The sequence below is a fragment of the Coenobita brevimanus genome, chromosome 57 (assembly GCF_032717465.1).
Source record: "Coenobita brevimanus isolate Jiangsu-jjx chromosome 57, ASM3271746v2, whole genome shotgun sequence".
Taxonomy (NCBI): Eukaryota; Metazoa; Arthropoda; class Malacostraca; order Decapoda; family Coenobitidae; genus Coenobita; species Coenobita brevimanus.
In genome coordinates this window covers 11,657,527-11,671,965 of record NC_137010.1, presented here as the reverse complement: position 1 = coordinate 11,671,965, position 14,439 = coordinate 11,657,527, and the positions used below count along the sequence as shown (strand labels likewise).

Sequence of the window (14,439 nt, the reverse complement as noted above, 5' to 3'; positions counted from 1 at the left end):
AATATTGAGTGAGGAGTTTTATAAGGTAAAAAAAAATCTCAACTCTTCTGTTCATCACACACACTCCACAACACTGAGTACCTGACACAGCATCAATCAACCATTAACCTGTACAGCGATTAGGATTTCCCAACCATCCCATGGTGTGCAAAAAATATCAGTTCTATCTATCTATTGCCAGACGCCTCAATCCCGTTTGGGGTGGCCACAAACAAATTGCCTCCACGTCGCCCTGTCCCCCGCCATTTCACTGCCCTGCTCCCAACTCACACCCCCCTCTCTCATATACCTCTCCACCCCATCTCTCCATCTCATCCTCGGCCTCCTCCTCCCTCCACCTCACTTACATACACTCTCTTCGTCAGTCTCTCACCCTCCATCCTCTCCACATGGCCAAACCACCTCAGTGTGTTCCTCATAACGCTTCCTATCACATCCACATCCACATCACAACGCTCCTTTATATCCTCATTCGTCAGCCTGTCTCTCCATGTGACTCCACAGGCTCCTCTTAAATAACTCATTTCCACTGCTCTCACTCTTGACTTGTGTCCTTCCAACAACGTCTAAGCTTCACTTCCATACATTAGAGTTGGTATCACAATACTGTCATGTAGTAACTTTTTCACTTCCATGCTCACTTCCCTGTTTCTTATCACGGCTTTCAAAGAACCAGCAACCTTTCTTCCCTGCTGTACCCTTTCAAGCACTTCACCCTCCAAACCTCCATCCTTACTCATCACACTACCCAAGTACTTAAACGTACTCATATTTTCCAATTCCTCACCATCCAACCTCGCTGTACATTCATTGACTTCACCTCTCTCAAAGACCATCACTTTACTCTTCCCTACATTCACCTTTAGATTCCGTTTCTTACACACTCTCCCAAACTCATCCACCAAGCCTTGCAGCTCCCCTTCGTCTTCACTCAACAACACAGTATCATCTGCAAACAACAGTACAGGGAGTTTCCAAACACTATCCTCTCTCACCAGAGCCACTCCAACATCCACTACCCTACCTTGTACCTCTTTTATTACCCCATCCATGTACAGATTGAACAACCATGGAGACAAGACACATCCCTGTTTCAACCCAACCTTCAAATAGAAAATTTCACTTAGTTCACCATCCACACGCACTGCAGCCTTAGCACCATCATACATACACTTCACAGTATTCAACAACTTCCCATCTACTCCATATATTCTTAACACTTTCCACAATCCTTGTCTATCCACCCTGTCATATGCTTTCTCCAAATCCATGAAAGCCGCATACAACTTCTTTCCCTTCTCTAGAAACTTTTCCACTAAAGATCTAAGAAAGAATATCTGATCTACACAACCTCTTCCCTTCCTAAAGCCTCCCTGTTCTTCTCCAACTAATTTCTCTGTTCTTTCTCTAACTCTGTCAATAAGTATCCTACCATACACTTTTCCTATTATACTAAGAATACATATGCCCCTATGATTACCACACACTTCTTTTTCCCCTTTTCCTTTGTACAAGGGAATAATAATCCTGACTTCCAATCCTCCGGGACTCTATCTTCCTCTCAGGCCAATCTGCACATCTTCCACATCCATTCTACTACTATCTCTCCCCCATGCTTCAGCATTTCACCACATACTCCATCAATTCCTGGGGCTTTCCCCAATTTAACTTTCTTCATTGCTTCCACAACTTCTATCCTACTGATTTCTTCCTGTCTTCTCACCTCCCTCCTTCTTCCAGCCATTCCCCAGCCACTTATGCTCGCATTACTTCCATCCTGTATGTTCAACAATTCCTTAAAGTGTTCTCTCCATCTGCTCACTTTTTCTCCCTTCTCCACTAGTAAACCTACCATTTTTATCTTTCACTCCCCTGCTAACCTCACTTCCACCCTGTCTTACTCTCTTCACCTCTTTCCAGAACATTTTCTTACAGTCCCTCCACTTTACACTCAAATTCCTTCCAAATTCCTCATTCACTCTCTTCTTACTCTCTCTTACTAATCTTTTCACCTCTCTCTTTCTTTCTACATATATCTCTCTCTTCCGCCTCTTAACTTCTTCCACGTCCCTATTTCTCATCCATTCATGGTATGCTTTCTTCTTTTGTGCCACAGCCTGTCTCACCTCTTCAGTCCACCACGCTGTCCTTAAAAACAACAATTATGCCCATGATAAAGGAAAAAAAAAAGTTAAAAAACCTAGGGGTACATCTAATATAAAGTCAGTATTTCCCACTGTTGTCATAATGCCATTATGTTCTTATGTTCCTGAGTTTTTGCTCCATGACAAATGAATACAATATTCTTTACTTCAAACCTGGGAGCTTTTAGCAGGATGAGATGGAAGAGCATATTCCAAAGTACAGATATGCCATCTGGGGGTAGATATCTATTCTAGTATAGTCAGTGTGAGACTTTAAATTTCAGGAGACTGCATCAAAATATACAAATACATGGGGGAATACATGGGGGATGTGCATATGGTACAAGAAATCAGGAAGGGGAAAGGATACTCCTGTTTGGGGAGGCAATGAACATGATTGTGTGCAACACACATTTTAGGAAAAGAGAACATAGGATGATTACATACGAGTCTGGAGGAAACAGCAGCCAGATACACTATTTCCTGGTCAGGAGGGCTGACAGGAGGTTAGTGAGGGATGTTAAAGTTATAGGGAGCAAAGGGCGTGTGCAGCAACACAAGTTATTGATACATGACATGGTGCTTACGGAGCAGGTGATGAAAAAGAGGAGCTATGCACCTAGGAAGAAAATGTGGAGGTTGAAAAACCAAGCAGTAAGTGATGCCTTCTACTGCAACATGAGGAGAATGGTGGCTGAACAGGGAGAAGTAGATGGAAGTGTTAATGAACAGTACAGAGCCCTCAAGACCAACCTCTTGAGAGTTACTGATTCAGTATACAGATGGACATGAGACTCACAAAGGCATAAATGGACTTGGTGGTGGGATGAGGGTGTAGAAGCTGCAGTTAAAGAGAAAAGAAGGCTTTTCCGAGGAAGAAGTGTGGTAACAAAGCGGAACACTTTGCTGCCATGAGTAGGGCTAGATAAGATGTTTAGGGGACGAAGTCTGAGTCACAGAGACTTTTCCCTGATAACCTAAATTGTGTGGAATGGAAGAATATGACTTTTAAGGTGGCAAGTCAGATGCAGAGGGAGAATAGGGATATCACAGGTGAGCAGTGTGTGAAGAATGATGAAGGAAGGGTAGTGGTGAATGGTGGGGATATTAAACACATGGAGGAAGCATTACAGCCAGTTGTTGAATGAGGAATTTTAGTGGGAGAGGGAAGGTTTGGAGCCAGCAGATCCAGTGTTTGGCCCTTGGCCTTTGATTGACACGGCAACTGTAGGCGGGGCAATATGCAGGATGCAGGTGGGGAAGGCAGCACATGTGTCTAAGTTGACTGCTGAAATGTTGAAAGCCTCAGGAGATATAGGAGTGAGGTTAGTCACTGACCTGATAAGTACAATTATATATGAGTGTGTTGCCCCAGATGACTGGCTGAAGAGAGTAACTGTAAATGTGGGTAGGTGAGGGTGCTCACCATGCACTCACTCGATGTAGTGCTGCTCTCGGGTTTCTGCCCTTTTGTCTCTTCCTTCCATCCTCTTCTGTCTTTCTTTCTTTCATTCTTTCCTCTTCCTTCTGCCTATGGATGACTCTGCACTAAGTGACAAGCCAAATGGTTTCCTGTACACCAGGAAACCATTTACTAAGCTAGGTGGTAACCATATAACCAAATTATTGCACCTGATGGTTTAGTGGGTAATTAAGGGGCTCCAATCGAACTGAGCCTGTGTAAGCTTATATCCAAGGGGTGGTTGGGGTTTACTGCTCATGTAATACCACTCAGGGATGAGTGAATCTGGTCACTTTCATCTTAAATGTCAAGATCAAATTGCCTAGCCTCGGGTTTCTTGGGGCAGAGTCCTAGAAGGTATGATTAGAGAATGAGTGAATACTGATGAGATGCACTATGAATTCATGCCAGGCAAAGGGACCACTGATGCCATATTAATTGTTTCACAGCTTCAGAAAAAATATATATGAATGAAAAGGGAGCTGTACTTTGTTTTTAGTGGTAGGTGGTGGCAACCATCATCCACTCACTTGATGTAGTGCTGCCTACTCCTTCCTTAGCCTTTATCATTCCTTTTCTGTGCCTGCCCTCCTCTCTTCCTATTTCTCCCATCTTTTCTGTCACTACTTATTGCTTTTCTTTCCGTTACAGGTGGCTTTACATTGAGTGACAAGCCAAATGGTTTCCTGTAAGCCAAGAAACCATTTACAACGCTGGGTGGTAACCATATAACCAAACCATACGTGCTCCCTACGTGTCAAGTGGGTTGGTGGAGGGTTAGTGCCCCTCCCTGTAAAACAAATAACTCAGAGTCAAATGGCCATCCTGTACGGGATTATGGCATCTGGCAATAGATAGATAGACTTTGTTTTAGTTGATATGGAGAAGGCCTTTGACAGAGTCCTTAGAGAGGTGGTGAACTGTGCAATGAGAAAGCTTGGGGTCGAGAAGTGGCTGGTTGGGGTCATTACGGCCATGTATGTGGGTGCTCACACCAAGATAAGGGTGAATGGAGATTTGAATGATGAGTTTTCCATGAATGCTAGTGTGCATCAGGGGTCAGTGTTGAGCCCCTTGTTGTTTATCATGGTACTTGAAGCCCTCTCACGTGACTTCAGAAATGGACTCCCGAGGGAGATGTTGTATGCTGATGATTTGGTGTTGATTGCAGAAAATGAATGGGAGGTGGTGGAAAGATTTGGGAAGTGGAGAGATGGTAAGAGGCACAAAGACTTAAGAGTAAATGCAGATAAAACAGAAGTGATTGCATCTAGGGCTGGGGGTGGTACTGTCAAAGAAGAGGGAGAGTGGCCATGTGCAATTTGTCACAAGGGTGTGGGAAGTATTTCCATCTTGTGCAGTGCTTGTGATAAGTGGGTGCTTAAGAGATGTGGTGGTATTAGAGGTAGACTGCGAGATAATGCAGATTTCAAGTGTGTGGTGTGTCAGGCAGAACAGGTGGAGATTGCCTGGCATGGAAGGATTGAACTTGCTGATGTGTCTCTTAAGTGTGTGGAAGAGTTTTGCTATCAGGGAGACAAGTTATGTGCTGGAGGTGGGGCAGGAGCTAGCTCTGTGGCTAGAGTGAGGAGTGGTTGGAAGAAGTTTGGGAAGCTGTTGCCTCTCCTGACATTGAGAGAGCTCTCCCTCCATGCTGAGAGATCTTTGTATGTGGCATGTGTTAGGAGTGTAATGCTATAAGGTAGTGAGTCCTGGGTATAAAGGGAAGAGGATATTCGTGAGCTCAAATGTATATAAATGACAATGATTAGGTGGATGTGCAGTGCATCCTTGAGTGCAAGGCCTGGGGAGGCTAGGTTTAAGATGGTAGAACTGAGAAGTAGGATGTGGTGGAATGTATTGGTGTTGTGATGAAGAGAGGTAGACTGAGATGGTTTGGGCATGTGGAGAGGATAGGGGATGATAACTGGGTGCAGAAAGTGAGAAGTGTTAATGTTGGGGGCAGGGTAGTGAGAGGCAGACCGAAAAAGACCTGGGACGAGGTCATTGAGTGTGTCCTCAGTGTTAAGGGACTAAATAGGGAAGCTGCCAGAGATCCAGCAGCATGGAGAGCCGTCATTAAGTGACCAAAGCTGACACATGCAAGCATGTTGGAGCCTTCAAAAACGAAATCGAAAAACAAAATGAGCTGGGAGGAGGAGTAGTTTTGTAGGGAGAGTGGCTGGAAAAAGCTCCAGATGACACCATATAATCATTTTCATCAATCACCTACAAACATCACAGCAAAGCCTGAAAAATAGAATGTCTGAGCCTGACTCACATGATATAACTCAGAGTTGCCCACTGGATCACAGTTGCCCATTGGGCATCAAGTGATGCAAGTCGCACTCCTCGGGTTAAGTAAAGAGACTGTACAATAAAAAATTTCCCACTTCCTCATGACACACTGTATTCCTCATCAAAAGGATCATCACTGTGAGATTACATGAGGTTGGCATACAATAAAAATTCTTCTCTATCCTCAGTGCACACTCTCCTTCATGTCAAATACCAAATACAATGAAGTCACCTAATTCACGTATTTGTAAGCCACGGATTTGTAATCCTCGGTACTTTGCCCAACCAGTCCCTATTATTTTTATCCTGCAGAAAAAACTTGAAACACAGTCCATAGGTTCCAAAGTGGCTCATTTCCGAGGAGATTTATAATATCTGGGCACCCATGATGTATTCCACAGCTGCTAGCTAATCACAGACAACCTAGACCCAGCAGCCAATCACAGCCTGGTGACAAGTGTGCACACTACAGCCGCCATGTTTTGTTTACCTCCTGTCCCACCAACCGCCAACTACGTGTGTTCCCCTGTGAGTTCTGAGCGCTACTTGGCCCTTTTTTTGTCAAGGTTACCTCTCCCTGGGCTCCGTTATGAATGGCCCCAACCCCCCAAGGCAAGTTTGACCCAGCTGGGGTACAAAAAGAAGGATCCTCTCAATTATCAGCAGCATTTGGATGTTATTCGTAGAATGGAGAAAGGAGAGAAGTTTGCACGCTTGACCAGGGAGTATGGCTAGTTAGGTGTAGGTAGTATGCTGTAGAGGGGTTCCATGAGGATCCAGACTAAATATCCTTTTCTTCCCATTGATTCTGAACTTTGTAAAGTGCAGATTTCGTAAACCAGTCTCTAACTGCCGCAGATTAGACTCCATTGTAAGTCATCAGTATGACACAATGTGAGAATTGCAGACTAAAAACTCTCCCCTATTTATATTACACACTCTTCTCCATATCAAATACCAGATGAGTCACCAACAGAGTATGTACGAAAAAAACTCACTCCCCTCCCCACCAAACAGCAAAACCCTCCTACCTGAGGAGTCATCATTGAACTGTCTGAGTAACGTCGCAATCTTGTGTTGGTAGTCACGCTGCTGTGAGGTAATGCGCCGCTCCATCTCCAAGCTTGCCTGCTGATATGCTGCCTTCAGGTCAGATACATAGCGTGACTGTTCCTCATACTGAGTCTGAAATTTGGGAAACCTAGGTGAATGCAAGAGAGGTGTGATAAAAATGGTGCATCACTGCAAATGAATGAATGATCAACATGACATGTGAAAAAAATGGTACAGCAGTGTGAAGGACTGATAAAACTTTTGCATTACTCTCAACATAGATAGTAGTAGTAGTAGTAGTAGTAGTTGTTCCCTAGGCAGTCTGGCCAAACAGCCCCGAGTCCCTCAGGAAGGCCATGGCCGAGACTGGGCTTTCCCACAGAGCTCTCAAAGAGTGTATGTTGTGTTGTTGGCATAGGTGATTGTGTACAATGCAGTCTTCCATTATGTGCTTAATAGTATGGGGTGCTGTGTTGCATCCTGGACAGGCATCAGCGACGGAGTTATCCAGCCTCTTCTGGTAGCTTAAGAGGGCTGGATGGTGCCCACATCTCAACCTGGCCAGGTGGACCCTGTCCTCACAAGGAAGATAGGATTCAGAAGGGTGGATGTCAGGAGGCCGTGCATGCAGCTGTGTGTTGTCTTTAAGTGACTGAATGGAGCGGCGAGTGATCTGAGTGTGGATATGCTTCTGGAAGCTGGTCTGAGGTGGGCGACGGGGGAGAGATGACAGTATTTGTGTATGGATTCGTGTGCTGGGTGTTGTTTTGATGTTCCTTGGTGTGGATGGATGTGCTGCCATGTACTGTAGTGGATGTTGTGGGTTTGTGGAGGCTGCAGCAAGAAACTGGGTGCCTCTCATGTCTAGGTGATCCTTGACTTTCAGGACTTTGGTTTCTTGATGTAGGTGGTCTGTGGGTGTAGTAGCTGTGCAGCCTGTGATTATTTTTAGGGCCTTGTTCTGTATGGTCTGTAGAGTGTTGTAGTGTGTTTTGGTGAGGTTAGAAGCCCAGGCAGGGCTTGCATAATTCATCACTGAACATATGTATTGTTTGTATACTGTGGTGGTGGTTTCTCTGTTGTGTCCGAATGTTGTATGGGCAAGTGACCTCAAGGCACTGAGTCTTGGTGTTATTTTATTTTCAATGTTTGTGATGTGTTGTTTAAATGACATTGATGTATTGTATGTTACACCAAGGATTTTTAGGTGTGTGTGTGTGTGGTAGGGGAGTGTTAGTTTATGGTGAGGTATGGTATGTGACTGTGTTCTGTTGTCCAGTTTGTGAGAAGAGTCACTGTAGATTTGGCTGGGGCTATTTTGAGCCTGTTTGTGATAGTGGAAGTAAGTGACATGAAAAAAGTGTAATATGCATAATAAACTTGTATGAAAAGGGTGCTACACAGTCTCCTAGGATACGGTCCATAGTTTCAAATATATTTTCAGCATCATTATCTCCGATGCCCTACTCTCTTCTGGGAACTCCTGAACCTGGATGGCCATGAAAAAACTGCCTCCAGGCTAGTTTATCCTCAAATAGCTCTCTCAAACACACCCCTTCTCTTCCTTATCTCTCAGCAATATAATGCTTCTCTCATTCCCTACCACAAAATGTCTGCCTCTACCAACTTTACTCTCGGTCTCACCTTCCCAAACTTTCTGTGTCACCCTGTTAATCTGCATTCTTTTTAATGTCCATACCATCTATGTCTATACCTTTTTATTCACTCAGCACATTTCATACCTCCTTTTGCTCTTTCTTCCATTCCTTAACACTCATAAGTTTTACTATTACTTACGCCATGCAGCTGTTCTGCAAAAGGTAATTTATACAGCTTGCAACTATAAAAGCTCCCTGTCAACCACTGCTCAGGTTTCACTGCCACACAAGTGTTGGCAATAAATACCTTCATGCAGGGCTCTCCTAACCTCCATGCTAACCACCCTACCCAACAAAATATAAATGAGTTCTCTAATTACTCTTTGCCCTTGAAATGATCACTCACTAACTTCACACTTCATTTTGTCATTTTTACACAAAATACCTCCCAGTGCTCTAGTGGTCGTTTGTCCAGGGAGGGGGTTGGTGATAGCCAATACCCTCTTAGGGCAAACAACGATTCACAGGTATACATGGCGAGTGATGAGAAGGGTGGTGGAGAACTGACTGAACGAAAGGCAATGACTGATTATGTGTGTGTGGATGAAAGAATGAGAAAGTATGTAATGGATGCAAGAGCATACAGAGGTTGGGGGAGTGGACTTTCTGACCACCACTTGGTGGTTGTGAAAGTCAAGGTTCAAGTGCAATGGATGAACAGAAGGAGGGAAGGACAGAAGGAAACAGTCCATACAAAATGGGAAGAAAGGTTGCAAGTGGATGGGAAAAAGGCAGAATACAGGTAACTCGCACGGAACACGATCTCACGGAACGCGTTCGCAATTATACACGGTAAGGGCTGGGATACATATAAGACAATGTAAGATTAAAAAACCATTATGAAAACTACAAATTAACGCAGGAGAGGCCTTTGAAAGATCAAATCCTCGAACGTCACCCCAGCGCACGGTTTGTTTTGATTACGTGATGATCTAGGCGGGAAATTATTCAGTGAGTGAGACATTCCCGAGTACAGTAGCACAGTATTTGTAAGTTAAATATTTACAGTACTGTACTGTTCTGGAAAGTTTATGTGCAACTTAAAGTACTATTAAATAACGTTAAAGCAAGAAATAAAGTCTTATAACCAGTTTACCTGATAGGCGTCAGAATATTGCCTTTTTTATTTGTTCGTTTTTTCCAAAGTACTGTTCAGTATTTGTAAGTTAAATATTTACTGTTCTCGTATGTACTGTAATTGTAAGCACTTAAATAAAGTTAAATCATTAAATAAAGCCTTGTAACCAGATAACCCGAATTATATGATTACCCATGATCGGCGTCGGAGTATTGCCTTTTTTGTTTGTTCGTTAAACTCTTACTGTACTGCTTTTCTACAGTACTGTATTTGTAAGTTAAATATTTACTGTTCTGGTATGTACTTGTAAGCAATTAAAGCATTAAATAAAGCCTTGTAACCAGTTAACCTGATTTATATGATTACCCATGATCGGCGTCGGAATATTGCCTTTTTTTTGTTTGTTCGTTAAAGACTTATAATAAGAGAAAAATACATTTTTGTCTTGGTATCTTTACCTATTTGCTCAGGTTTGCTGTAATGGTTTGCAACTTGTAGAAAACTGTGAAAACTTTCGGGAAGTGAACGAAAATCTGGGACATGACCGTGACTTCACCGTCTCATGTATCATCTGTCAGTTCACCACCGGCTATCGTGATGAGTGGATGTACGATTTTTTCGCTCGTGGCCATGCCTAACCACACATAGTTACATACATTATCTCGACCCAGACAGAAAATACAACCTTTTTCCTCCCTTGCAAAACACAAACAACCACCCTGTTTACGAGACAGCAATATATATTGCGAAAATAACAAGGTAAAATGATAAAGATGAACGTAAAATGATTGAGAAAGATGAACATGTTATGACGGAAGAAATACGTTTTCCCTGTCTGTAAACGTATTTATTTCTGCTTTGTATCTGTATTCGTAATAATTAGACTTATTGTTAGTTCTGAAACTGCATTACGATTCTATTTTTAGCCATTCTCGTGGTGTGGGAGCTGGAAGTTGTGACACAACTTCCTTATTGCTAATCGGACTGACCCTCCACTTTATTCTCCCGTGGCAGAGTCTAGCCTTGGAGGACGTGCAGTTTTCTCATTTAGGACTGAAAATTCAACTCTTTCGCTCCCTTTTCCAAGCATGGGCACAACGATAACGTAAAAAATAACTCGAAACTACCATAAACATATATCAAAAAGGTGAAAATGTATTCATAACATTTTTTTTTTCCAGCCATTCCTAACAGATTATGTACTGAAATCATTCGATACCACAGTACTGCATTTCTAAGTTAAATATGTACTGTTCTGGTATGTACTTGTAAGTTAAAGCACTGGTACCAGTTAACCTAATTTATTACCTATGATCGGCGTCGGAATGTTTCCTTGTGTTTACGTACAGTATTTGTGTGTTGAAGTTTTGCTCAGGAGTACTGTATTTGTGAGTTATAACATTAAATAAACCTTCTAACCACTTAAAGTGCTTTCTAGTGACAGATAACAGCAAAACAACACATTTGGGGGGTCTAAGGAGCAAAATACGGAGTAGTTTAAATATACGCGATTTCGCACCTAACACGGCACGGTAGGAACGAAACCCTCGTGTTCCGTGCGAGTTACCTGTATAAGACAGAAGTGCAGGAGTGATTGGGAAAATATGAGCTGCAGCAGATGTAGGAGGTGGAAGGTGTGTACAAGATATTCAGAAGAAATCTGTAAAGCATGTGAGGTGGTGTGTGGAGTGAAGAGAAGATGAAAAGGGGTGCAAGGAAAAGCATGGTGGAATGAAGAGGTGAGACAAGCTGTGGCACAAAAGAAGAATCCATATAGTGAGTGGACGGGAGGCAGAGGCATGGAGGAAGCTGAGAGATAGAAGAAAGAGATACATGCAGAGAGGATGAGAGAGGTGATGTGATTAGTAAGAGAGAGCATGAAGACAGTGGATGAGAAATTTGGAAGGAACTGAGTGTAACATGGAGGGAATGTAAGAAAATGTTCTGGAAGGGGGTAAAGAGAGACAGACAGAAGTTAGTAGGGGAATGAAAGATAAAAATGGTACACAGATAGTGGAGAAGGGAGAGAAAGTGAGCAGATGGAAAGGACATTTTAAGGAATTGTTGGACATAGAGAATGAAAGTAATGTGAGTATAAGTGGCTGGGAGAAGGAAGGAAGTGAGGAGGGAGGAAGAGATCAGTAGGATGGAAGTAGCAGAAGCAATGAGGAAAGTCAAAGCCCCCAGGAATTGAGGGAGTGTGTGTTGAAATACTGATGAATGGGGAAGAGACAGTAGTAGAATGGATATGGAAGATGTGCAGATTAACCTGGGATGTGTGGAAGTCAGGTATAATTATTCCCCTATACAAAGGAAAAGGTGAAAAAGAAATATGTGGCAGTCACTAGGGCATTTGTCTTCTTAGTCTATCTATCTATTGCCGGATGCCTTAATCCCGCAAGGGGTGACCACAAACAAATCGCCTTCATGTCACCCTGTCCCCCTCCATTTCATTGCCCTGCTCGCATCTTACACCCGCCTCCCTCATATACCACTCCACTCTCCATCTCATCCTTGGCCTCCCCCTACCTCTCCCCCCCTCCACCTCACTCACATACACTCTCCTCATCAGTCTCTCACTCTCCAGCTTTTCCACATGGCCAAACCACCTCACGGTGTTTCTCATAACACTTCCTATCACATCCACATCCATACCACAACGCTCCTTCACTTCCTCATTTGTCAGTCTGTCTCTCCATATGACTCCACATGCTCTTCTTAGTGTAACAGGAAAAGAATATGGTGGGATACTTACTGACAGAGTTAGGGAAATAACAGAAGAATTCATTTGAGAAGAACAGGGAGGTTTTGGGAAGGGAAGAGGCTGTGTAGATCAGATATTCATCTTTAAGTCTATAATGGAAAAGTTTCAAGAGAAGGGAAAGAAGTTGTATGTGGCCTTCATGGATGTGGAGAAAGCATATGACAGTAGATAGACAAGGAATGTGGAAAATATTAAGAAAATATGGAGTAAAAAGGAAGTTGTTAAATGTCATGAAGAGCATGTATGAGGGTGCCAAGGCTGCAGTGCATGTGGATAGTGAATCTAGTGAATTTTCCATCAGAATGTTGGACTGAAACAGGGTTGTGTCATGACTCCATGAATGTTCAATCTGTACATGGATAGGGTTATGAAAGAGATACAAGGTAGGGCAGTGGATCCTGAAGCAGCCCTAATGAGTGATGGCAGTGTTTGGAAGCTTCTTGTATCATTGTTTGCAGATGATACTACGGTATATTGTTAAGTGAAGACGAAGGCAAACTGCAAGGACTGGTGAATGAGTCTGGGAGGGTGTGTATGAAACAGTATCTAAGGTGAATGAAGGGAATAGTAAAATTATGGTCTTTGCAAGAAATGAAGTCACTGAATGTACAGTGGGGCTGGATGATGAGGAAGTTGAAATAGGGAGTGCATTTAAGTACTTGGGCAGTGTGATGAGTAAGGACAGAAGTTTGGACGATGAAGTGCTTGAAAGGGCACAACAAGAAAGAAAGGTTGCTGGTTCTTTGAAAGCAATGATAACAAATAGAGATGTAAGCATGGAAGTAAAAAAGTCACTCCATTACAGTACAGTAAAACCACACTAGAACGGACTAATTGGGGCCCTAGCCATTCCGAAAAACGGAACATATGGACTTCCCCAATAAGATATTTTCATACATGAAAAGCATTATGGCCACAATCCTTCTTCACCTCACCAGTTCCTTCTAACTAGGGGCAAAATCCCATTTGCCTCTTAACCTTTCTCAAATATCTCTATAAATAATCAATCTCATAACACAATATAATTTTAGCAAGGTTTAGACTTGGTAAAGGCCATATATATATATATATATATATACACACACACACACACACACACATATACAGTATATATATATATATATATATGTATATATATATATTTATATATATATATATATATATATATATATATATATATATATATATATATACACACACACACACACACACACACACATATATACAGTATATATATATATATATATATATATATATATATATATATATATATATATATATATATATATATATATATATATATATATATATATATATATAAAATGCAACTGGTTTATGTCTTTTGTACTTTGTTCTTATTGCTACCAAAGTATTTTATTTATTTTAGAAAAAAACTTTCTTATGCTAAACAAACTCATCAGGAGGGCATGAATAAAATTTAAAACGATGTCCCTATATTAGATGGGTTGAATATCCATGAATAAACAAAATTTATACCTCAAGCTCAGAAAACGCCAGGTCCTGCTTCCGGAACTCAATGCGGAGATCAATGACTTTGTTGAAATACTTGACAAGCAGTGAACGGGTTTCTTCAGGACACAGATTCATCAGCCGCTCCATTAAGTTGTCCTGGAAATGATAACACAATGGTCAAAGCTGAATGAATGGTATGATAACAACCAATCTCATATTCCCCCTTTAAGCTGTAGGGGCCTGAGGCGATGCAATTAAAGTCCAGTACATTTAAAGGTATAAGACCAGCATACTTCCCATGTTGGCATTACATGATTTAATCACCTGCAGCTACCAATGAGGGATCAAACTCATGTAAAACCATCACTCCAACTGTAAAATTCCAACCATTAAAATTGAGTACCTGTAATGGTAACAGCCAATCACACAGTATCCCCTTTGAGATGTTGGGGCCTATGCCTTCACTACCATGATCCAAACACATACAGTACTGAATCAGTAAAAGATCA

General features: G+C 42.1%; 1 protein-coding gene across 1 annotated transcript in view; it reads right to left on the bottom strand.

The window, feature by feature from the left end:
* LOC145401885 (kinesin-like protein KIF7) overlaps positions 1-14,439 on the bottom strand; it is a 291,971-nt gene that overhangs the window by 25,448 nt on the left and 252,084 nt on the right. The window contains exons 24-25 of the mRNA XM_080273993.1: positions 13,955-14,086; positions 6,936-7,089 (exon numbers count right to left, since the gene is read on the bottom strand). Of these exons, the coding sequence (XP_080130119.1) occupies positions 6,936-7,089; positions 13,955-14,086 (286 nt within the window). The remainder of the gene's footprint in view (positions 1-6,935; positions 7,090-13,954; positions 14,087-14,439) is intronic.